This window comes from Alexandromys fortis, unplaced genomic scaffold (genome assembly GCF_014885135.2).
Source record: "Alexandromys fortis isolate MF-2015 unplaced genomic scaffold, M_Fortis_MF-2015_v1.1 scaffold_75, whole genome shotgun sequence".
In the NCBI taxonomy this organism is placed as follows: domain Eukaryota; kingdom Metazoa; phylum Chordata; class Mammalia; order Rodentia; family Cricetidae; genus Alexandromys; species Alexandromys fortis.
In genome coordinates, this window is record NW_026067956.1 from 5,972,252 (window position 1) to 5,998,529 (window position 26,278).

The following is a 26,278-nucleotide window of genomic DNA, read 5'->3' on the forward strand; positions in this document are numbered from 1 at the left end:
AAGAGACAGAAATATTTAATAAATAAATTTAAAAAATAAAAAAAAAAATAAAAAAAAAAAAGAAATTCCAACAGAGGTGTGGTGGCATTTGGGGCAACCGCAGACTGACAACAGGCAACTGGTTTGGCAGAGGAAGTGCCTGCTACAGGAAGGAGCACGGGAATCGAGCAGCAAGGCAAGGTCATAGCTGGCACCTGCTGGAGCAGGGCGTAGCTCAAAAGACAAGCAGCTAAACACACATCAAGATGAGCTGTGACCTCCAGATCTTCCCTCGCTGAACACAAAGTTTAGTCTACAAAGAGGATTAACTTCATGATTGGACCCAGCAATGGATGAGAACGAAGCCTTGAACTTCCCTAACAAGAGGATAAAATATAGTCTACCCAGCAGAATGTGGGCTCGCACCACGCCTGCAACTGTGACATCCCACGAAGGCCTTTGGCTGATCCACCAGCAAATGCACACTGAGAGGAAGGCAAATGCACAGAAGAAAAATAAAAAGTGCAAAGGCTTCAGGCTCCTAACAGCTAGAACACAAGGAGAGGGAGAGGCACACAAGATTCCATAAACACACACACACACACACACACACAAAGCCTGTCTGCTTGAGAGCTGTTGACACCAAATCAGAAAACAGGAAATACACTAAAGAAATTCAGAAAAGGGAAAGAACAAGAAATAAAGAACCTGAGAGTTGGATGAGAATACAGTTAAACTCTTCCAGAAAACAGAAAGATATGGAAAGCAGGAGGAAACCTGTAGAAATGGAGGCTTACACTGGAAGCCTGTCAACTTTAAAAAGCAAAAATACAGAGAAAATGAACAGAGAAAAGAAAATTCTGCAGAGACGGAAGTGTCTTCTCCAAGAAGAGATCAGAGTTTCTGGGTCATCTGTAAATGGCATGCACATGCTCCTCTGTTTTAATTCATTTAACGTCACAAAGAGAAGCCACACCATGACACCATGCAACCAGGTTCTCACATAGGTCTACTGGAAGAGGAGAGAGAACAAAGAAGGGGGAGGGGGACGGACCACACATATCAGTTCCTGGGGACAAGAGTGGTGGAGGAGAGAGAGAGAGAGAGAGAGAGAGAGAGAGAGAGAGAGAGAGAGAGAGAGAGAGAGAGAAACAGAGAAAGAGGGGAAAGTAGCAAATGTGCACAGGGGTGCTTTTAGTGGCAGCAGCTGAGGATATAACCTGTCGGGACCCCAAGGGCAGGCCCGTACAGATGCCTGAATACTAACAACATCACAATGAAATTCCTGAACCCAGGAAAAAAACCTTCTGGGTGGGGAGGGGAATGTGTATAAAAGTGTGTTTACAAAGGCTTGGGAGTCAGAAATGGCAAGGTACTCAACCCACCCGTGTAGAAGCTGCCTCTGAACCTCAGCCATCAGCAAAGCCTGCTTTCTGAGCTTGCGAAGATGCACACAAGACACATTTAACACAGCACATAAGCTGGGAAGGTAAGTTCCCAAGGGGTGAGGGTGAAGCTCAGGGCAGAGCAGGGGACCCTGGGTTCCAGTATCAGCATCAGGTGTGTGCAGACACACAACATGAGCAAACCCTGCCACCACAGCAGTGTGGACATGTCTCCTCTACCTGCTCCTCACCAAATTCTTCCCATGGGAAGGGCTCACACTGTTCAGACAGAGCCCAGATGCCCTGGGTTCCCTTCCTGCTTTCAGTGCCTGCCTTGGCCCAAGCAAGTGATTCATTTTCTCTAAGTACACACAGGACTAAAGGAAAACTACAGAAAAGAAACAGACCTATCTATTCATTGGCCCTATTATTAAAGAATTTCTGGAAGAGAAAGGTAGGAAAGGAGAATTTCAGGGGAGTTTTCTTATAAAACTTCAAAAACAATAGTGAAAAGTCAGCATGTTTCTGTTAGCAACAGTTTAATGACAAACTTGTGAAGTAAAAGCTTGCATTCACTGCCCAGTGTGGTAGCATATGCCTTTAATTCCAGCACCCAGGAGGCAAAGGCAGGCAGATCTCATGAGTTCGAGGCCTGTTTAGTTTACATGGTGAGTTCTAGAACAGCTAGAGTTACATAGTGAAACTCTCTGGATACTTACAGCATTACCTGAGTTCACTGCACTTACAAAGTTAGAGAAGTCTCTTACCTCAGTGCCCTGCCGGCAGTAGGACAGGACCGGAAGTCTGCCCTTGCTCCGGAAGTTGGAACTGCCCATGATCATTGGCGGGGTGGCTGTCTTTGGAACATACAGCTCTCTTGGGTAAGTCTCACAGACCTGGAAATATCAAATGAGAGTACTTAACTCCAACCGGAAACCGTGAGGACAGTGGAAGCAGATGGCTTACTGTAGATCTTGAGCTCTCCTCCATCCATCCATCCATCCATCCATCCATCCATCCATCCGTCCATCCACTTGCAGTCCCCAAGGCGCATGCCCAGCTCTACAGCAGACCTTCTGCTGTGGTCGCCCTCACTCTGTGCCCACATTCTCAGGAAGCTAAGCAGACCCTGGTGGAACACCCTGCTTTCCTCCCTCCTATGAACCCACTCATGCTTCCTGCCCATTCCAAAGTGTCAGCTCCCAATACCTAGAAACACATTTTACCTGCACCCCCAGTGACCACACTGTGATCACATTCTCCTAAGAACCAGAGAGGAAACAGTAACCAAGGAACAAAAGACCCACCCAAGAAAGACAAAACCAGACATCAGCACCTAGAATTACAATCACCCCAAAACTAAATGGCTAGATGTCAGAGTGAAAGCAACACTACCAGAAGGCTGTGAGTATTCCAACACCGATGAAGCACAAGAGAAAGACCTTGAAACAGTCTCTATGAATACAGTAGAAGTCTTCTAAGAGGAAATGAGTAAATCTCTTAAAGAAATCTATGAACACACACACACACACACACACACACACACCACTAGAAATAAATAAATAAAACTGATCAAGACCTGATGGTGTAAATAGAATTAATAAGGAAAACCCAAACTTAGAGAAGTGTGGAAATGAAAAATTCAGGAATTCAAACAGGAACATCAGAGGCCAGCTGCAGCACCAGAATACAAGAGATGAAAGAGAGAATCTCAGACATTGAAAACATGGTAGAAGAAATGGATACATTGGTCAAAGAATATGTTAGCTAAAGAAACTCCTGCACAAAATATCTAGGAAACCTGGGACGCTATGAAAAGACCAAATTTAGGAACAGAAGAAGAAACCCAGATAAAGGGCACAGAAAATACTTTCAACAACATCCTGGAAGAAAATTTCCCTCACCTAAAGGAATGCCTATCAAAGCACAAGAAGCCTACAGGACAGCAAACAGACTAGACTAGAACAGAAGGTCCCCTCAGCATACATTAATCAAACCACTAAATATACAGAACAAAGAAAGAATATTAAAAACTGCAAGGGAAAAAGAGCAAGTAACACATAAAGGCAGATCTATTAGAATTACATCTGACTTCTCAATGAAGATTCTAAAGCTACTAGAACCTGGACAGATGAGCTGCAGACTCTAAGAGACCACAGATGCAAGCCCAGACTATTATACCCAGCAAAGCTTTAAGTCACCATAGATGGAGAAAATTAGACATTTCATGATAAAACCAAATATAAGCAATATTTATCTATAAATCCACTCATACTAAAGGTGCTAAAAGGAAAACTCTAACCTAAAGAGGCTAACCATACCCAAGAAGACACAGGAATAAATAATCCCAGACTAGCAAAATCAAGAGGGGAAGTACGCACATGCTTACAATCACACATGCATGTCTAAGCATGCATGTATATGTGTGTGCGCACACACACACAAAAGCACCATCCCCACCACCACCATTAAAATGGCAGGAAACAAAAATCATTGGTCACTGATATCTCTCAATATCAAAGGTCTCACTTCCCCAATAAAAATACACAGACTAACAGAATGGATGGGAAAACAGGATCCATTCTTCTGCTGCATCCAAGAAACACACCTCAACATCAAGGATCTATCACCTCAGTAAGGGAAAAAAAAATAGAAAAAGATATTCCAAGCAAATAAACCTAAGAAGTAAGCAGTGTAGCCATCTTAATATCTGGCAAAATAGACTCCAAACCAAAACTAATCCGAAGAGAAAGGGAAGGACACTACATACTCATCAAAGGAAAATCCCACCAAGAGAACATTGCAATTATTAACATCTATGCACCAAACACAAGGGCACCTACGTCCATAAAAGAAAGACTATATCTTAAATCACATATTGACCCCCACACACTGAGAGTGGGAAACTTCAATATCCTACTCTTACAAGTAGACCGGTCATCCAGACAAAAACTGAACAGAGAAATGCCAGAGCTGATGGACACTATAAACCAAATGAACCTCACGGATATTTACAGAACATTTCATCCTCACACAAACAAACATGTCTTTTTCTTTGCATCTCAAATTTCTCTAAACTTGACCACATATTCCAACACAAAGCCAAGTCTCAACAATACAGGAAAATTGAAATAATACCTTGCATCCTATCTAAGCACCATGAATTAAAGCTGGATATCAATAACAGAAATAACTGAAAGCTTGCAAACTCATGAAAACTGAACAACTCATGACCTAATATGAGTCAAGAAAGAAATTAGACCTTCTAGAATTGAATGGAAATAATATACAATATACCCAAACTTATAGGTGTTGCACAATATTTGACCACACTATGAACCCCAAGATTATGTTATTTACTGGAAAAACCTTCCTCTAGCTGCAGTGTGGCCCAGCTCTAGTACACATCCTTAATCCAAGAGCTTTCTGCTTATGGTAAACAAAATTAAATAAAATCAATCATAGGTCAAGAGGCAGAGCAAACAACCAGTTGACAGGAAGTAGTCATAGAGAGTCAGAGGGAGTCAGGAAGACGGATAGATGCACAGGAAGTAGTAGGGAAGGACTTTGAGTTTGGCAGTCCTTTTTGGTTTGGGGCAACAGAGGAGGAAGGTCAGCTGGCTGCTTCCTCTGCCTTTCTAAGCTAGCAGGTTTTCACCCCATTGGCTCTTCAGTATTTATTGGTAAAACAGAAGGACAGAGACATAGTTAAAACAACATTCATCTCTCTAAATGGATGCGGCCAGGCGGTGGCTGCAGTGGCTCAGTCAGCAGCTGAGGCAGAGGTAAAGATCAGGTGTAGCAGCTGTGCCTCAGACATAAAACAACATATGGGACCCAATGAAGGAAGTTCTAATAAGAGGCAAGTTCATAGCACTGTCTACATAAAATACTGGCGAGATTAAAACATTAGACAAAAACCATGAGGCTAAGTTAAAAAAAAAATCCAGAAAACTTGAAGACATTTAAAGAAGTGACAGCAGCACACTGTTCAGAAGGCTGGAGCCCCGCTGCATGCTGCCCGCTGGAACTAGGTCTTGACCCGCCCCAGAGCTGGCTTACCTTGTACTCTCGGTTGGCATCGGACAGTTTCCAGTTCTCATTGGGCACGCCCATCCTCTCATATTCCTTAGCAAGGTCAATGACCTGCCAACCCTTCCGTCGTTCAGAATCATTTTGTTTGGGATTATAAGAGAATGCATAGAGATCTTCATATTTTGCTGTAAAACAATAAAAATCAATACAATGTAATTTATAAGGCAGTAGACTACAAACAAAACTAATTTCCAGGATTTTTCCCTATTTTTTTTCTTTAGAATTTTCAACAAAGAGGTGGCTAAGACATGTACATATCTGAATTTAATATTTTCTGAGTTCCATAAAACCAATGACTATAGTTAAAGGAATATGTATAGACCCAAGATTTATGTCATAGCAAAAAGTGTCATCAAAGTTAAATCTTCTATTGCATGCTTTTCTTTTTTCTTGAATATTAAATTTTTAAAACAAAAATAGACACATCTTACTCATCCTTTTCCCCAAATGCAATGGAAACAAAATACCGTAACAAAAAACTAGAAATGGCCAGGTGTAGTACCCGCCTAAAGCCCAGCATGCACAAGACCCAGGAGGACTCTGCTTGAGAGCAGCCTAGACAACACAGTGAGAGCACTTCTAAGAAGGACCGGGAAGGGTCAAACAGCAACTAACAGGATGGAGACGGCAGAGAATAGGAAACTGCATTACACATTGTCTCAATTACTCTAACGTGTATGGCTGTTCTGTTTGCACCTAAGTATGTGCAACACTTGTTCCTGGCACCTATGCAGGCCAGAAGAGGGCGTCGGATCCCCTGGAACTGGAATTACTGATGGTTGTGAACCATCTTGTGGGTGCTGGGAATCAAACTCAGGACTCTGGAGCAGCAGACAGTGCTCTTAACCACCAAATCATCTCCTCCAGCCCCAGAATCACCCATTCTTATAGGTCAGTAGAGACCCAAACCAGCAAGGCCATCGGCACATAGCTATCTCTGTTATATACCTTGATTCCACTAGGACAATGGAATGTATCAAGCTCTGTGTGCTCAGAGAGAACATGGACCTGCTCCTAAGTCATTCATGAGGGCCTCCATCTAAACTGAAATCCATGCTAACAAGTAATCCAAGTCATGCTGGGGACAGAAGTGTGGGGCCCACAGAAGGGGGTCTGCTCTACCTTGACTGGAGGTCAGAGAGCTTAAGCCTACTCTTACTCTTTCAAAGTCACTGAAAAGAAGTCTGACATAAGGAGCGGCTGCAAAAAGATATCCTGACCTAGGGTGTGGTTACTTGGTGTTTTGGATATTAAAATGGTCCATAGAGGTGGATCTGCTCTACCTTGACCAAAGGTCAGAGAATTTAAGCCTATTCCTTCAAGGATATGACAGAGATCTGAGGCAGGGAGTAGCAGCCTACAGAATGCTTGGTCTAACTGGTTATTACATATCCTGCCTAACAGAATACTTAAACTAAAGGATATAGTTGCTTGATATTTCAAGTACCAAAGCAAGAAATTGTTTCGTTTGTCCTTTGTGTCATGTTAAAGCAGTCTTTTGCCTTCTTCCCCGCCCACTTTCTGGATTGGAGTGTATAAGCATATGGAGAATAAATGCGGACGTATTCGGTATTCACTCGATAGCTCTCCTGGTACTATCCTATGTCTCTGCATTCCTTTTGTATCTCTGTCCTTCCTCCCTAATTTTTCTAATCCAGTCGCCCCTACCCTGGAAGGTACAAGCCCCGTCAAGGCTGGACCCCAACATAGAAGCCTTCAGAGCCCTAGGCCTGGGTAATGGTAAGATTCATTTTTAGGGCTTCTATCCTTCCCAGCCCTCCATCTACTAAGACAGGATTCACTCTTGTCTCTGATACATCTACCACCCTCGCCACTGCTGCTAGAGGACCATGACCTTCTGGGACTTTCCATTTAGTAATACTGCTTTCATTAATAGAGAACACCCACATTTAAAACACAAGAGAGCAGCTAGGGAGGTAGGCTGGTCAGTAAAGTGCTTTCTATGAAAACAAGAAGACCTGAGTTCAATCCCCAGCGTCCAGGTGAAAGGCCAAGTGTGATAGCACATGGCTAGAACCCCAGTGCTGGAAAGGTGGAGCTTGCAGCAAGCCAGCTTCACCTAGGCTGGCAAGTCCCGGGTCCCAAATGACTGTCTCAAACAACAAAGCGATGGCTCCTAAGTAAAGGCACTGGACCCTGGCCTACATACACACATGCACACATGTGCCGGCACATAGGCAAACACATGAAGTGCTAATATAATCTAATAATATAATCTAAAGTAACATCAGGCTGTACTATATAAAAGTCTTCCCTTAACATTGTTCCTTCATTGGACACCATTCTTACAGTTCAAAGCAATTGTTTCTGTTATTTCTAAACCACGGTGGAGTATTTCTAGACCACTGAGGGGGTTGACAGTACATACAACCTAATTATCATGTAACGATAAAATAATAGTACCTTAAAGTAGGCTGGAAACCCCATCTCAGTTGAGATTGAGAGCTTGGCTCTCTAAGAAGCACATACCTTGTTTTGACAGTTGCAGCAGAGAGTTATAGATATCATGGCAATCTCTTTCCCTGGGAACGATGAAATGCACAATCCTGAAGTTCTTGCACTGGATCACGAGTGGGCATCCAGAAGTGGTGAGAGCAAGCTTCTCCACAGAGGCAATATGGTGGTGTAGTATCTACGGCACAAACGAACACCGCGTCGTCATCAACACACAAAGCACTGAGGCATGCTCTTCTCCCGAGTGCATACATGTGAATGTTCCAATGACACCTCAAATGCTATGTGCTATCATACTTAACACATTTCAGTGACTTGATGCCTGAGCCAAGACTATGTTGTCATTTTTGCTAGTTTTTTTTCCATGTCAGTATATGCTGGCTGGATGAGGAGCTGGAGCACAGTTCAGCAGCAGAATGCCTGCCTGGCATATACAAGGTCCTGGTTTCCAGCCCAAGCACCTCAAAAACTATAATTAATTAATGTTTACCAAGTGTAGAAATAAAAAGGTCTCACTATAGACTATGTCTTGATGGCATTTTGAAAACGTAAGATCATCTCCACTGCTACTGACACTTTGTTTGCTACTAAGAAATTTTACTCTTTCTTAATACCATTCCTAGCCACTTAAAACATTTAAAGAAAAATTTCTGGAGAAGAGGTTTTCGGTTCCTGAACAATAAAAACTCAGTCACAGAAGAGCTCCAGCAGTTCTAAATGCACCTTAAAATGAAGCAAAGGGGCTGGAGAGATGGCTCAGTGGTTAAGAGCATTGCGTGCTCTTCCAAAGGTCCTGAGTTCAATTCCCAGCAACCACATGGTGGCTGACAACCATTTGAAATGAGATCTGATGCCCTCTTCTGGCCTGCAGGCAGACATACAGACAGAATATTGTATACATAATAAACAAAATGGCGCACGCCTTTAATCCCAGCACTTGGGAGGCAGAGGCAGGCGGATCTCTGTGAGTTCGAGACCAGCCTGGTCTACAAGAGCTAGTTCCAGGACAGGCTCCAAAACCACAGAGAAACCCTGTCTCGAAAACACCAAAAATAAATAAATAAATAAATAAAAATAGAAAAATAAACAAAATATTTAAAAAAAAAAAAAAAAAAGAAGCAAAGGCTGCAGCAGCAAACTCCACCCCGCTGAGTAGGCTTTGTTTTGTATCTGCTCGTCTTCAGTCGAAAGGTGAGGGACAGATGACTTAAGTATGGTTATATTATGCTAACATTACCAGTTATATTAACTGTACATATTAAACCTAAGGCAGACATGCAGAATAAGTAATCAAGGAAAGCTTGAAAGAGCCTTAATGAGATACCGTGTCCACGAAAACTGCACAAATGGCTCACACAGAGAGCTCACACTCGGGAACTAGCTCGATTAACATTTGCACAGAGTTGCTCATAACCATCTGACAGTGCCATCTCCACAGGGAACTAGGGACAAGAACCTATAAGATATATGACGTAGAGAGAATATTGTATCATTATTAGGATCCCAGCTAAGACCCCAGATCATTTCAGGAGAGTGGCAAAGGGGCCTGACATCATGTGAGTGTAAAAGAAAGCCTAAGTGTACAGAGAGAAAGAGGGCCCAGTGTCAGAACGGCTGCTTCTAGGACCACAGTGCTCCTGCTACACAGACCCCAGGAGAGACCAGCGGGCTACACTGCTACGACAGTGTAGGCAGGAGAGACAGAGGAGAGGGGGCAGCAGCATCTCTTCGCTGTCCCTCAATCTGCTAGCCCTTTATCTTACTGCACTCACACGTCAACGATGGCCAACTCTACAAGAGAAAACAAGAGCCTGCGTACTCTGAGCTGTACTGCAGGTGTGTGTGGTTCCCTGGGAGGCAGACACGACATCTCATCTCAGTTCTGCTGCTCAGAAAAGGCTAAGAACAGCTGGGATTTACTGAGCTGCTACTTTAACAGATGCTTTGCCTATTTTCTCTTATTTAACATTCACAAAAGTGTTCCATGATGAGTGATAGAAACTACGCCCTTCACTGAGAGGTGTCAAGCAGAAACACTCAGTCTGCCATTCCCTTCCCTTCTCTCCTTGCAATAATCCATCTTCACCAAGATACCAAAAATGTCAGGACAATGGTGGTGCACACCTTTAATCCTAGCACTCGGGAGACAAAGGCAGGCAGATCTCTGTGAGTTCCAGGCCAGCCTGGTCTACAGAGCAATTTCCAGGACAGGCTCCAAAGCTACACAGAAAAACCTTGTCTCTAAAAACCAAAAGGAAAAAAAAAGTCAGGAACCTGCATATATATTATTTACATAACTATTCTGCAATGTTTAGTTACTGTATTTAATTACTATACTTAAATATTTAACACTGTAAACATCATTCTGTAATATTTAGTTATTTCCTCCTTCTGAGGCTGACCACCAATGTCCATCTATCAAAGAATTGAAATCCAGCAATCAAAAGCCCCTTTGACCCTAAATAATAAATCTCCTAGTTGTAATATGGCATTAAAATGCTATAGAATATGCTATACAATCCATCTGATTATTAATGTGCACAAACATTACCTAGACTTCTAAAAAAACTAAAGGAAGAAAGAGGCATTTTTTACAGATGTAAAAAAAGTCTAATATTCTACACATTTCCATATTACAAATGACATAAATGACCTATAAAAGGGAGGTAGAAGTCACTTGAGAAGAAAAAATTTGATTGATCTGTGAGTGGCAGCACAGGCCTGTAATCCCAGCTATCCAGAAGATGACAGACTGCAAATTCAAGGGCAGCCTGGGCCATTTAGCAAGACCCTGTCTGAAAACAAAAGCAAAACTAACAAAAAAAAAATTGGTTAAGATAAATAACGAGTGATTAAACAGCCGTTAGCCCATTGTCACTGCGACGGTAGACAGTCCTGCCAAGGTCCACCTTACCCAGGTCTCTTTTTGCTGAGTGTCAATAAACAACAGATGTGTGGCCGTAAGATACAGGGTTCCCGTCAGTGACTTGTTGTTGGTACTAAACCGGTCAAGTAACTTCACTTGTTCAACCTAAGAAAGAAAAAGATGTTATTTTTCATTTCAAATATAATTATTTTTATTTCTGTTGCTGACCAAAACACTGACCAAAAGCAACATAGGGGAGAAACAGGTTTATTTGGCTTATAGTTCTAGGTCAAAGTCCACCACTGAGGGAAATCAGGGCAGAAACCTGAAGCAGAAGCCACGGAGAAACGCTGCTGGCTGGCTTGCTTGTGTGCTCCCAGGCTGACTTAGCTGGCTTGCTTACACAGCCCAATACCATCTGCCCAAGGAATGGTCCTGCCCACAGTGTGCTGGGCCCTTCTACATCAATTAACAATCAAGACTCAGAGACATGACCACAGAGCCATCTCATCCTGGCAATTCCTCCATGTGGATGACCCTACCCTGTGCAAAGTGGATAATCAGGCTCACCAGGACAGTAGCTGAAGTGCTCTAGTAGGCCTGAGCATGGCAAACAGGGCTCTGGCAGGCCTTGCCCTTCCCCGATTTCCTCTGCCTTGCTAAACTATTAGATTACATTTCTTTTTTTTTAATTTATTTATTTATTATGTACACAATATTATTCTGTCTGTGTGTATGTCCGAAGGCCAGAGGAGGGCACCAGACCTCACCACAGATGGCCGTGAGCCACCATGTGGTTGCCGGGAATTGAACTCAGGACCTTTGGAAGAGCAGGCAATGCTCTTAACCACTGAGCCATCTCTCCAGCCCTAGATTACATTTCTAAAGCTGGCCACCAAGGTCCATTCCCTTATTTGGCCACTTCCTTCTCCTGAGGCTGACCACCAAGGTCCAGCAATCAAAGTATTGAAATCCAGCAATCAAAAGTCCCCTTTGACTACCCTAATTAACATGTCCAATTAAAATTAACTAACTCATCCAAACACAGGGCTTCCCTGTTTAACTTTATAAACTGTCATTTACCTGTATCTGTCTCTTCTCTAACCACAGGCAGTTCTTTGTCCCTCTGGGACAAATATCCCTGCCCTTTTCCCCTTGCTCCCTCTTCTTCTATCTCCTGTCTTTGTCTCTTATTCCCTGTCCTCTGACTCTCTGAAGCAAATAAATCTCCTTTGTGCTGAGAGCTTAGTCTTGGGGTGTCTTGTCCCAACTCTGAGGTCCTTTCAGCAATATAAATGAAATTTTTCTAAGCCCAGAAACCGCACGCATCATTATGTTTTTTCCTCCTCTTTGTCCCCAAACACAATAAGTTAGTTGATTAATATTCAGGGTAAAATTTCATCTGTCCTTGGAAGAACACAAAAAAGTCACAAGCAACACAGATATTATTTAGATGCCAATGCAAACCAGGGAAGATTTTAAGAAACACCAACACTAATATACAAGAAGTGTGCATTGTGTGAGCAAAGTACTTTTCACATCTAAAAGCCCATTTTACTGTATGTGTTGCCAAAGAGTATCTATTGTGCAGCAGTTTCCTCCAAGATTGAAACATTCCCAGTCTCCTTAATCAAGAAAGTAAACAACTCAAAAGAGCGTCAGGAAGTCCCTGAAACTGACCAGATTCACTAAGCCCCTCCCTTCCAGAGTAAGCAATAAAGTTGCTGAGAGTCATTCTTTAGACAAGTCAAGCTACAAAGCAGACTCTGTGCCCAGATCCTCTGCCTGAAAGAAGTAGAGACTAGAAACCAGCTGAGCTGGCTCAAAAAGGTTTAGATCAACCAAACTGCTTAGAAGGGACACTCTCAGCTGGGCAGTGGTGGCACACACCTTTAATCCCAGCACTGAGAAGCTGAGACAGGCAGATCTCTATGAGCTTGAGGCCAGCCTAGTCTACAGAGCAACTACAGAGCAAGTTCCAGGACAGGCAAGGCTACACAGAGAAACCCTGTCTCAAAAACAAAAAACAAAAAACGGGTACTCTCCAACCTGCAGGTTGTGTAGTGTGTTCCAGGTACCAACTTTTATGTAGTGTGACCAGTGTTGGGATGGGCTTTTGGTGTGGGAGGTCCTTCTGTATATGTGTTACTTTTATTGGTTAATGAATAAAGAATCTGCCTTGGCCTGTGATAAGGTAGAATAGAACTAGGAGGGGAAAACTAAACTGAATGCTGGGAGAAAGAAGGCAGAGTCAAGAGATGCCATGTAGCCACTGCTGCGAACAGACATGCCAGAACTTTGCCAGTAAGCCACAGCCACATGGCAATACACAAATGAATAGAAATGGGTAAAATTAAGATGTAAGAGCTAGCCAATAAGAAGCTAGAGCGAATGAGCCAAGCAGTGATTTAATTAATACAGTTCCTGTGTGGTTATTTCAGGGCTGAGCAGCCAGGAACAAACAGCGGCCTTCCACTGTTTGTTTGGTGATGCAGCTGTCTTGGAGCCATGTATGATGTTGTGAGTAATCCTTCACTTACATTGCTGTAAGTAACTACAATAAAACTCATGGTTCACCAAGTTGAACTTCGGTGGTATCCTGTACTTTGGGCTGTTGTGGGCTCCCTATCTGAGCTGAGTAGAGATGTATGTAGTGTCTCCTCAGGAAGTTTTGTCACATGACACTATCCAATCATATACATTTCTAGAAGTATATGACTGGGCAAATTAAACCATGAAACCACTGTTTGCGAGCTCCAGCTTATGTTCTATATTCTCCCTGCTGCACAGACATGGCTGCTGTGCAGCCAGCTCTGGCTCTTGCTCTCCTATCCTCGACTCACCAATGCCCTACCACCAAAAGTAACTCTTACTTAGAAAGTTAATTTGTTACTTATATCACCTTGTCTCTTTGCTCAGTTCCCTAACACAAACTATCCTAAGTTGCATTGGCTTCCTATGGTATCCAGGATGCTGAGATCTACAATATGTTATACAGAAGTATAACAGCATTCATGTCTATTAATACTGGTGTAAACACACAAACACACACAGAACTGCTACAGGAGTGCAGAGTGGAACTGGGACTAGACAGGAGACTATAGCTTTAAAATTTAATGTCATCCATTTTATAGGAAAAACATATAAGTGTTTAATGTCCAGCTCTGTCACAGGAGGTTGTGTAGATCTTCGGACCAGAGAGCTCACCGTTCTATCATTAATTCTATACTTACCTGACATGTTTACTGTTCTCCTACCAGCTCAAGAATGATACACTCCCATTATGAAGTGGTTAATCAATAGCCACCACTCAGAAGGCTGATCATCTCACCCTTCTTCACTCTCTAGAATTTTCTTCCACGGAGAATGAGCACTTATAATACCACTGTTCAAATGAGTCAAAACTTCAATGTAATTAAAAATGTTTAATACAAGACTTTATTTGTGTGATTAAGACAATAAACTTATTGTGGATACTTCCCACTGGAAACTAAGAGATATAATCTAACATGCAACTCAGGTCTGACAGTGGATCTGACATATAACAAGTGATCATTTTACATAGACTCTTAAGAACACAGGAAAGCCAGGTGTGGCGGTGCCCTGGAGTGGCTGAGGAAGGAGGATCAGAGGTTTAAGACCAATGCATGGGGAGGAGGGTGGTAAGAAAGTTTTGTGCTCATGAAGATTTCTCCTAAAGGTCAACATTTCTTTAATTGTCTAGGCCATTTCTTTCTTAAGTAAAAAATATGTGTAGTGATATTTCATTTGTATTTTAATAAATAAAGCTTGCCTGGTGTTCAAAGAGTAAAACAGCTGCACTGATCAGTCTTACAGACCAGGCAGTGGTGACACACACCTTTAATCCCAGTAGCCACACGAGTTTGCCAAAGAAACCGGGTGGTAGTGATACACACCTTTAATCCCAGCACTAGAGAGAAATATAAAATGGGAGGAGACAGCTCTCAGGCCCAGTCTCATTCTGAGGTTCCTGGAGGCAGGATCGCCATTTCAGACTGAGGTAGAGGTAAGAGCCAGTGGCTGGCTGTTTTGCTCTTCTGACCTTCAAGCTGAACCCCAATTTCTGTCTCTGGGCTTTTATTAATCATGCTATCAATATGGCTTCATTTTATCACACTGAAAACTGAAACTTTAATTTATATACCTTTAAAGATAAACATTCCTCTCCAACTGTCAAGAGCTGGCTGAAAAGGAACAAAGCTAGCAACCAAGACCAGACCATGGTGGGCTCTCAGGGCAGGCTCTCTTACCTCACTTCCTTTCACAAGAGCGGTAGTGAACACGCATGGAGCTAAAAAGTATCAACACCACTGGGAAGATCAATGACTGGAGTACTTCAAAGAGTTCCTCAGAGAAAATAAAACAGGGTTTTAAAGGGTGTGGCTATGAGCAAACAGGAAGTCTGCTTTAAAAGGAAGCCCATGTGAAGCTAAAGACAGAAATGCTTCTCTAACTCCAGCCTTAAACTGTCATTTTATTTCCATATTCGGTGCAAATCGCAAAGCTTGTCTGTAGGGAAGACAATCCCAGTTTCCACTCCATTTTAACTACTGGTCCCTCGCAGCTCTGCATTCCAGTACAGACTAATACATCCTATGCTGTGCTGGCCTCCTGCAGTGCTGGAGACAGGGAAGGGCTGCATGTGTCTCTATGGAAACTAGTGCACATCAACAGCCAGTTTCAAATTGAGGGAAGAAGAAAGATAGGAAGCATCTTATTCACCCAGATGAAGATTACACCTACTATTCACTATTACTTTTTCTCCTTTCTGGAGGGTACGGGAATAGTTTTGCTACGTAGCCAAGGTTATATTGGACCTTTCCATCTTCTTGATGCAGACTCCTGAGACTTGGGATTGAGGCATTACAGGCACACCTTGCCTTAAGCAGCTAAGGGTCCATTCCCCATATGAATCTTATCCATTACCATTACATTACAATATATTATCACTACATCATTAGCAAATCAATCTATTTGCTAATGACTCCCCAAACTCTGACTGAACTCTCCGAGTTCTTACTGTTTGCTATACATGTAAAAATATTTCCTTGCCGGGCAGTGATGGCACACACCTTTAATTCCAGCACTCAGGAGGCAGACACAGGCAGATCTCTGTGAGTTTGAGGCCAGCCTGGTCTACAGAGTAAGTCCCAAGACAGGTCCATAGCTAAAGAGAAACCCTGTCTCAAAAAAAAAAAAAAAAAAAAAAAAAAAAAAACAAAGAATATTTATTTCCTGACAAAGTAGTATGATAAATTCTTGCCATCCATTATTTTCATTTTCACAAGCCCAGTGGGGACTTACTACCGACACACAACTAGCAGCAGCTAGCTGCTAACCAGGACAGATGTTCCAACCTTGTGTGGGTTCACTCCTGAACTACAACACTTGGCCTAGCATTATGTTGTCTGCACTTGAACATCTTAGGAGTCACAAATCGCTGATTCCCCCCCCCACACACACACACACAAACACAATCCTAATTCTGCATTTCACACGTGACTTATATCATGCCATCCTCATCAAGTCGCCAGCACTGGAAATCACCCTACTGATTTCCTGACTCATCCATCACCCACTCAAACTCTGCTCCTCCTACCAGTATCAGAGTACCGACAGAGCTAAAATGACCGCCTCTTCCAGTGCCTGTCTCTCCCACTAAAACTGGAAAGTATCTCAGGGCAATCACTGCCTCCTTTTTCCTTCTGAGCCCCTCCAAAAGGCTAGAATAGTGTTTGATACAACAAAAGTTTACTGACCTGGATGAACTGCCACTGAGAACTTACTTCTCATACGGGAAAAGCAAATGGAAGATGTAACACAACACCTGATGACGGAAGTCACAAAATAATCCCACACCAGTTCAGAATTATGAATAATAAAAGGGTTTTTTATTTAAGGGGAAAACTTATAGATCACTGTCCTAGACAACAGTCCTCTGCACCAACAGGAGCTGAGTCTAGCAGCCAGAAGCAGGAGCCAGAAGCAAGAGAGCAGGCACATGCTTTACAACTGCTTTTAGAGTATCAGAAACCACACCTAAGTGGGCTGGTATCTTAAAGGCTATTGGCTCAAGGAGTAGAATGTACTCCCACAGCACCTCCACCTTTTGTTTAAATAAGAGAGTTCCAAACCCAATACAAAACTATATACACTAGGAACAGATATCAAGTATAATTAGAATTACAACCAGCATAAACAATATTAAGCAAGGAGCCCATGTTAAATGTTTTAATAAACATTCTATCCTAAGGAGTCTAAGTCTTGTATAGGAAATGGCTTGGCTAGATCATAAGAGGGTGGTAATTATGACTATCTTATCTTCAACCCCATTGAAGGCCTAGAAGGGAGATAATATTACTTGAGCAGGCAGGAAGTACAATCAAGCAGCTTCCAAAGCAAGCAATATATGACGGAGACAATTAGCTACCTGAGCAATCACCCAAACTCTCATTTGCAACTGGGATGGACATAGCATAAATATGATAGCAATAATCTGGAAAATGCCCTAGCAAAGATAGTCATTGTACAAGATAGCCACAGCAGTCGTCTGGCTGATGGCAATTCCGGAGCAGCCACTACAGCCACAGTGATCCCAAAGTCTCTCTCAGCTGGGGCAGCTCCACTAGGCCGGGCACCACTGGGCTGGGGCAACGTGCCTCCCACCACTGCTGGAGGGGCTGAAAAGATTGCTCAGCGGTTAAGAGCACTGACTGCTCTTCCAGAGGTCCTGAGTTCAATTCCCAGCAACCAAATGGTGGCTCATAACCATCCATAACGAAATCCGGTGCCCTCTTCTGGCCTGCAGGCAGACATGCAGGCAGAACACTGTATACATAGTAAATAATTCTTTAAACATACACACAGACATGTCCCTGAACATGTACATAAATACACAGTATTAAAGAAAGGGCACTTAATGGGTCTCTCAGTAAAAATCTATTGGCTATTAACTCAAGGCTAACCCATCTGGGTCCCTCGCCTGGAACACAAAAGCAACTATTACTAAGGGAGGAACAGGTTATACAGTGAATGCCAAGTATTATACCCTGGGTGTCCTACAAATAGAGGCAATAAAATAAATGAAACAAACCTTCACAAAATTACAACAGTTATCTGGTAAGGCAGCCTGTGGCCTACATGTCCTCGTTTTACCTATCTGAGCTCAAAAAGAGAAAGGAAAAGTGTACATGGTGTTTAAGATGGCCCAGCAAGTAAAGATGCTCGCGTCTCTCCAGGCATGACCAGCTGAAGCCAATTCCTAGGCCCGCACATGGGGGAAGGGGGAAACAGGCAAAGTTGTTCTTTGACCTTCACACTCGTGCCATGGCAAATGTGTACCACAGCACATAGTCCTCATCCTACCTTCCCCCCACACAAAATAATTTGTTTTTAAAAGGCAAATTTAGTACTTAATTAATTAAGCTGTAATGTGGAGTAAACAGAACTGTCGATGGAGGAGCCACAGCAGCGTTGTATCTGATGGAGGAACACAAACCGGCTTTTAAGTGCCCCAGTTTCAACAGGGAGGGGAAACGCTGGGCCGGGCGAGGTAACCATCAGAGACTAAGGAACTGCAGATGTGGATGAGGGCGACAATCGGGCCTGAAGTAAGCAGAGCAGAGAGTCTAATAATTCTGGTCTAACAGCAAAACTGATGTCAGGAAGGAGAAACTGAAAAACCCTGTTTATTCATTAGTGTCGCCTTTAAGCTTGTCAGAATGGACACCGAGAAGGGAAAGAGTCAGAGAACAGCCAGTCTTGAGTACGGTTGATGATGGAGTTAATCGCTGCCTTAGTAAGGGCCAGGTTACGTTCAGACCAGGGACTACAACCGTGAAAATAATGACATAACCAGCAGGTTCTACAGCATCTTGGCATACAGATGTTACAAATGGAGACATTTACTCTGAAGTTAAGCCAAAACATTTACTTTCTGCTTAAAGTTATAGAGAATATAAGAGTGGTTTGTGGGAAATACACTCATCATTCTGTCCTTTGCTGCAAATCAGCCTCCAAAAGCCAGAAGTACACCATTTTCTCTGCTATAATCATCAGCATACAAATTACAAGCCGGACTAGGGCCCAGCACCTCCTTTCCATTTCCCCGCCCTGGGAGGAAGCACCCAGCTTCTCTTGCGGGTGCCTAACGGTACCTGTTTTGGAAGCAACTACAACTATTTTAGGTCACTACCACTGAAGCATCATAAAAACAGCATCAGGACCCTTAGAAAGCAAAAAGTAAGTGGGGGAAAAGGTAATGGCAAAAGAATGAAAAAGTAATGGGGCAAGGAGAAAGAAACTGGAAGGTGTGGTCACTTTGTCCAGAGGTGATAAGTGCCAGCCACGTTACTTAACTGAACTGTTACCAACTACAGGCTCAGGGCCTAGAGGAGAAATTCAAACTTAGCTGACACTGGAGATAAAAACACAGGCCATCACAAACAGAAAATTATAGTATAAGAAGTTCAGACCCTGTTCTTCCTTCTCTGTGACGGGAAGGGACCAAGGGCCTCCTTTGACCAAACTTCTGCGACTAAGAACTGTGGCTACTCTTAGCTATGCTACACTGTGGGCGATGGCTCCGGTGCACAGACCACAGTTAGCTACCGGGAGGACTCAGCTTCCTCCCTCCAGCCAGACCGCTCCTAAGACATTGAGACTGTTCCACAGACATCCTATGCAGAACTAGCCATAGGAAAGGAAGAGGACATTACACTGGTGTGTACGCGGCAGACATTAAGTGAGGCACCGCCTCTTCGATTCCGTGTCCTCAGTTGCTAGGACATCTGGCAGCGTAAATTACCAGTAAAGCAATTACGGACTTCCTAAGACAGGAAAGAGCAGTCTCGGATCATAAGTCCAGTGGGGACTTTTCAGTTCTGTTTCACTTGCTCTTCTGCAGTGTTGAGCACAGAACTTCCTATCTCAGAGAGAAAGCAAAGGTTTATAGAGGTGGCTCCATGGGTAAAGTCACTTGCTGCCAAGCCTGATGACCAGAGTTCAAATCTCAGGACTCAAGATTGAAGAGAAGGGTAGAAGAGACATCTCCTGAAAGTTGTCCTTTGACTTCTATATATACAATGCAGCGCGCATGTCTGTCTCTGTCTCTCCCTCTCTCTCACACACAAAACTTTAAAAAGTTAAAAAGGTTTTACAGTAGCTTGCCCTCCCCCAATTTTAACACTCTATAGAAACCTTTATTGACCCCGCTCTGGCTTCCTCACTAACTAGTTCTTAGCTACGAGGCTGGCAAAGGGGAATGTTGTTGCCTCTGCTGCCCGCCCCCCCACCCCCTTCCGATTTCTGTTGTCCATCCCACACGCCCTGGTAACCTCCAGAGTCCCTGCTTGCTTCATTTGCTCTCCCGCCTTTTCCACCACCTATCACAGCGTAGACCCGATCCATCAACTCTATTTATTATTGTCTTTCCTGATTCAAAATAGATTTTCTCAGAACAGCTTTTGCCTGTGCAGTTCACTGCCATCGGCCTTGTTTCCTAGTGTGTAGGACAGTGCCTGGCCGGGGCAGAGCGGGCACAGAGAAGGGAGTTAGGGCAAGGACGGAGCTCTCCGGCCATCTCACTCACAGGTGAGGTGGCTCTTCCACCTCAGCGCCCCAACTTTGGCATGCACCTGTCTGCAGGTCCCTGGGCCCTAACACTCCTCTTTTCACCGGAGTCTCAAAGGGTTCTCTTACACACTCTCCATGATTACCTAGACATCCACACCCGCTTCTCTCCCTCGCTCAACAACCTCCCGACTAACTGGTTACTACACAAAACCTCACTGCCTAGCTGCTCTGGTGAATCTCTCGGTCTCCACTCCTACTCAGCTGCCCTGCCCCCACCGTCTAACCTCTTCACCGGGGAACTATTCTGTTATGCAGGTGACTGTGGTAGTGAGAGAGGCCTTGTACGAAAGACCTGGCTCACAGAACCCAGCTCCTACCAGCAACCAGTGAGCCAAAAATTCTCAGGCAGCTGATACAGGATGAGTTCATCTGACAAACTGCAGGTTTCTCACCTGTAACATGGGATAGCACTAAAGACGGACAAAATGGTGTCCTGCTTGGGGCAAGTGTTCAAACGTGTCTCAAAATCTAAGATCTCAGGGGCTGGAGAACTGGCTTGGGGGTTAAGAGCACTTGTGGCCCCTTCAGAGGACCTAGGCTTTGGTTCCCAGCACTCACACGGTTGCCCACACTCATCCCTAACTCCCGTTCAAGGACATGACCTCTGTGGGCACCAGGCATGCACGTGGAACACATACATCTATGCAGGCAAAGCACTCGCACACGTAAAAATAAATCTTTAAACACAACTGGGGACTAGAGAGATGGGCCATGGGGTAAGGGCATTGTTGCTCTTATAGATGACCCAGGGTCAGTGCCCATTACCCACATGGCATTTCACAACCATCAGTAACTCCAGTTCCAGGGAATCCAACCCTCTTGGCCTCCTTGGGCACCAAGCATACACATGGTGCACAAATATATACATGGGCAAGCATTCACATGTAAAAGAAATAAATCTATTTTTTTTAACTGTGCTATACATTTTTCTCTGCTCCCCTCTCTCCTTCTACTCTCTCTTGTGACCCCCACACTATATTTAGTAAGGCCATGAATTTGGGAGTATGGGGCAAAGGAGGAATTGGAGGGGGATGAAAGAAGTTGGAGGGAAGGGCAAAGCTTATGTAAACAAATACAGTACTTATGTATGAGGTTCTCAAAAAAACATTTTATTAGATTGATTTTTTTACATTTCCAGGATGTGTTAACTAATTACATTCCGGATTGCCCCTCATCCCTGCCAGTAGTCATTTCCCAATCTGGAGCCTCTAGCTGAGACTTGTAGAGGAAGGTACTTGCTAATCAGGATTCTAGATCTAAGTCTTCGATTATGGTTCACTGTGTTTCCTTCGGCCAGCCTTGACTTCTTCATTTGGTAAATAGGTGTGGCTGTCACATAATTAGCATCAGTACAGCACCAGTAATAAAGTCCAATTGGATGGTGCCACAAAAATAAAATAAAAAATAAATCTAATTAAAAAAAAAACTTAAGGTTGCACGGCTGGGTAGATAGTTCAGTGGGTAAGAGAAATTGTTCTGCAAGCACAAGTAACTGAGCACAAGACTCTTAGTCTCAGGGTTGTCGGTTTGAGCCCCATGTGGGCACCATTTTGTAAACAGACTGCTCTTTTGTTGCCAAGCACCCAGACCCGAAAAATAACACAAAAACTATATTAATTACAACACTGCTTAGCCTGTTAGCTCAGGCTTCTTACTAACTCTTACATCTTAAATTAACCCATTTCTCTTTACCTGTGTGTATCGGCATGAGGCTATGGCTTATTGGTAAGAGTCCAGCGTCTGACTCCTTCAGCAGCTACAGGATGTCTCCCTGATTCCACCTACTCTTTCTCTACATCTCTGTTCAGATTTCCTGCCTGGCCTTGCTCTGCTAAGCCATTGGCTAAAACAGCTTTATTCATCAACCAATAAAAGCAACACATATACAGGACATCCCACATCAGTTTGAATTTCCAGCACCCACTTAAAAAGTTGCACGGTCATGCGTGACTGTGGCCCCAGCCTTGGGGAAGCCAGACAGGAGACCAAAGGAGCTCAGGCAGCCTGTCTGCAAGGTTGAGCTTCTGGTTCAGTGAGAGACACTGTTTCGAGGCAAATGTGACGAAAATAGGGCAACATACTTAACACTGCATTTTGGAGCTAGTAAATTATTTAATTAGTACTCAGCTAAAAAACTAATCTCTAAAGCAGACCACAAAGCAAATAATAACTCTAAATGATGAAAAAAACAAGAATATAAAACTATTACTTATTATAAATTTAAAAAGGAAATCCTTTTAGCCATTATTTCCTAAGTGAATACTAATTTAACAATTTTATTAAAATATTCATTCTGGGAAAAGCACACCTAGCTTTTGAAATGAGACATCAGTTTAAACTCTGACCGCCGTACTGTATGTGGCTAACCTGGCAGGTTGTCCAAACTCACCAATGTCTTCCTTCTCTAAAACCACTGCCAGCATCCGGTCTTAAATCAGTGACTGTCCTAGTTCCATTTCTGTCACTGTGATAAAATACTCTGACATAAAGCAAGGGTCACAACCCACCATTGTCGGGAAGTCACAGGAGCAGGGGCTCGAGAGTCAAGAGCAGAGAGAAAATAAATGCATGAAAGCTGTCCCCTTACTTTCTCTACTTTATACATTCAGAACCCAGACCACAAAATGCTGCTACCCACATCAGGATGGACCTCTACCCCAACCCAATTAAGAAAAAAAAATCAATTAGGAAAAAACAAAACCCCTCACAAGCATGTTCTCAAGCCAACATGATCTAGGCAGTCCCTCATGTTCTCAAGCCAACGCAATCCAGGCAGTCCCTCATCGGGATATGCGTGTTCCCAGGCCAACGTGACCCAGGCAATCCCTCACTGGAACAAGCATGTTCCCAAGCCAACAAGATCCAGGCAGTCCCTCATTGGGCCTCCCTCCCCAAGTGATTCTATACTGTGGCATGTTGATAATTAAAAGGAACCACCATAGTCATAATATCTAATGAATTAACATGTTTGTGAAATGTCAACATTGGGGAATTATGACAATATTACATAACTGTGTCCACTGATATAATTGCCAACAAAAGGTAACTATAACTTTTCAAAAACAGCTGTTAAACAACATAAAACATCACTAAACAGTCGTACAGCATTATAGCCAATTAAAAATGTTTATTACTTTTCCTCGGGGTGGGGCAAGGCGGGCAAGCATAGGCCATGTGTGGAGGTCAAAGGGCCACGTTCAGACAGCGGTTCTCCCCTTCCACCATGTGGGTTCTGGAGAACCAATTCAGGTTGTCAGGTTTGGCAGCTGGCATCTTTTCCCACTGAGCCATCTTGACGATTCTACAAACAATTTCGGACCATGCTAACTAAATTACGCAGCAGAGTTGAAAACAGCAATTTATTTCCGGCTTTGAAATACAACTTTTTTTTTGCAGCAAATTAAATATGTCTAGATGAAAAGTACACATAACAAAACCAAAAATGCTGGCTATGTTCAAAGCAATTGTGTAAGAATATGCTCTTTTTCCAAACAAGGACTTACGGTAATGGTACGGTCTATATGATATATACACAGTATCAGGCTACATGGCGAGGTTCGTGTTGATCTTGCTGTGGTCTGCCTAGTGTCAGTCAAGTGTGTACACACTAGTACCTAGCAAACTTCTGTTCCACTGTAGTCCACATACACCCACTTAAGATTATTCCAGAGAAGTGATTGGATGCCACAACAATCACACACAGTAACAAAGGAGCTCCCCTGAGAAGCAACTTCAGTAGGAAACCAGCCGAAAAGCTCTTAGCCTTTAAAAAGACCTTAAAGGACCCTTATCCAAACACCAGCAAAAGCAGCCTACCTAACGCCAGCATGGGCCAGCCATGAAAAGTCAGGCTTAATCAAGAACAGTCTTCAAGATCATAAAAGCTCCAGTTACACACACACACACACCCCAAAGCCAGAGATATTTATCAATCATAAACTGAAGGAGGCCATTTCTTAAATAATAAAGCGAATCATCGAGATTTTTTCACCAGTGTTGACTCTCGCCATTCACTTAGCGATAGGGCGTGTTCTGCTCAGTGGATTCAGTGTGCTTTCACTGTGTGTGTGTGATTCATAGCAGCAACCAAATGAGAGCTGCAATGAGGTTCAAAGAGTAGAAGGCAGTTTCTGCGCCAACAGCTGCTAGAGCCCTATGACAGGGACAAGAACTGGTTCTCATGCCCACTGATCCCTTCCCTACCTTCTACTGGGTATCTAATCACCCTCCCGTTTCAAATTTTAAATGTCAGCTACTTAACCTCCCCAATTATTTTATTTTCCTTCTCCTTAAAGAAAAAAAAAAGTCTTGGAAAAGGATTGAATTTTCAGCATTTCCAATTTTACTATAAACTGGTTAGGCAAACTCCAAAATAAGTCCTAACAACAGTCCGTGTTATGTTATCCACAACACAGAGAGCTGTGAAATGTTTTGCAGAACAGTGAAGATAATTCAGCTTGTTCCCAAATGACCGGTAACTTTAAGACCTTTAGGACAGGTAGCAAGTGACTGGTATGGCTTTAGCAAAGCCAGGAGAGCTAATTTTCCCATTTTTTTTTTTTTTTGGTATTTTTTTTTTTTTCGAGACAGGGTTTCTCTGTGGCTTTGGAGCCATCGTCCGGCTAATTTTCCCATCTTAAAATGATATTCAAACCTATTGATCTCCGTTTCTGCTTTGGTCCTTCCCTTATGAAGCTGGAGTTTGGCTAACATATTGTTGGTAACAGTCCGGTGTCATTTCAGCTTTTAAACTTAAAACAAAAATCATTTTTAAAAAATCGTTCATTCTCTAAATTCCTTTCACACAGAAAAATGAAGCACGAACTTGACAAGCTCGGTTATGGGGAAATTCCATGGACCTTTTACAATATGACACAGCCTTTCCCCTTCTGCGTAACTGCTGTCAAGCTGGCTCCCGACACTTAGGACAATGCTGAAAGTTGGAAGCACAGAAGTACCAGATCTAAGTGACTGGCGGACTGGAAAAGTGAGCGGGCTCGGATGCTCTAACCTTAGCACCCCGAATGAGCGGGCGAGGCACGTAAGCTAGAGTATGGCCAGTTCAGCCCAAGATGCGTGAGCCACCCGCCCGGGGGCGAGCCAGCCGGCGATCGGCCGAAACCCCAAAGTAAAAAGCAGCCCCGATCTTGCCCAAGAGAGTGGAGCTCCCTGGGCTGCCACCGTCCGTCGACTCCCCAAGCACCTCCGCCAAGGCGCCTGCGCCGTCCTCACGGCCTCCGCACCCCCAAACTGCCGGCCCGCAGCTGAGGCCCCGCACGCCTAAACTGCCCGCCCGCCTCCGCCGGATGGACCCCGGCGGCCGCGAGGATCTCCGCCGGCTACCTTGGTCGTCCGGATGTGCTCCATCACGGGGCGACGCCCGCAGGCAGCTGGCTTCAGGAGCGCACCATCGGGAGAGAAACGGGGCGGTGACAGCCACCGGCAGGAACTCCCTCAACCCGCCAGCGTCAGCCAGCCCGCCGGCGGCGACCACTGCGCAGGCGTCGTCCGCGAGCGCTGTCGCCTAGAAACACTTCCGCAAACCCCAACCACCGAGGGGATCCTGGCTGCGAGCAGAGCGTCTCCAACCGAGATGGGCGCTGGCAGGGTCGCACCCGTGGCAGATTATACAGCGCCCTCCCTGGTGGAGGACTGACATTGCCAAGGCCGACCCTTGTTCCAGTCAAAGACCAACAAAAGCTGGGTCCCTAAGAGGCTAGAAGACATTTCTAGGTTTGAAGATCAGTCCGAAAGGAATTGGCCAGTGAGGGAGAGACTGGATGTTTCTAAACTCCATTACCATTCCAGTTTAAATCGCATTTAG

At 43.9% G+C, this 26,278-nt stretch overlaps 1 protein-coding gene across 2 annotated transcripts in view; it reads right to left on the minus strand.

Annotated features, from left to right (window-relative positions):
* Mtmr6 (myotubularin related protein 6) overlaps positions 1–25,964 on the minus strand; it is a 41,575-nt gene extending 15,611 nt beyond the window's left edge. For both annotated transcript variants that reach the window (XM_050152267.1, XM_050152268.1), the window contains exons 1-5: positions 25,798–25,964; positions 10,849–10,965; positions 7,950–8,112; positions 5,427–5,584; positions 2,132–2,260 (exon numbers count right to left, since the gene is read on the minus strand). In XM_050152267.1, coding sequence (XP_050008224.1) covers positions 2,132–2,260; positions 5,427–5,584; positions 7,950–8,112; positions 10,849–10,965; positions 25,798–25,821 — 591 coding nt within the window. In that variant the 5' untranslated portion in view covers positions 25,822–25,964. The remainder of the gene's footprint in view (positions 1–2,131; positions 2,261–5,426; positions 5,585–7,949; positions 8,113–10,848; positions 10,966–25,797) is intronic.
* Between the last annotated feature and the right edge of the window lie 314 nt (positions 25,965–26,278).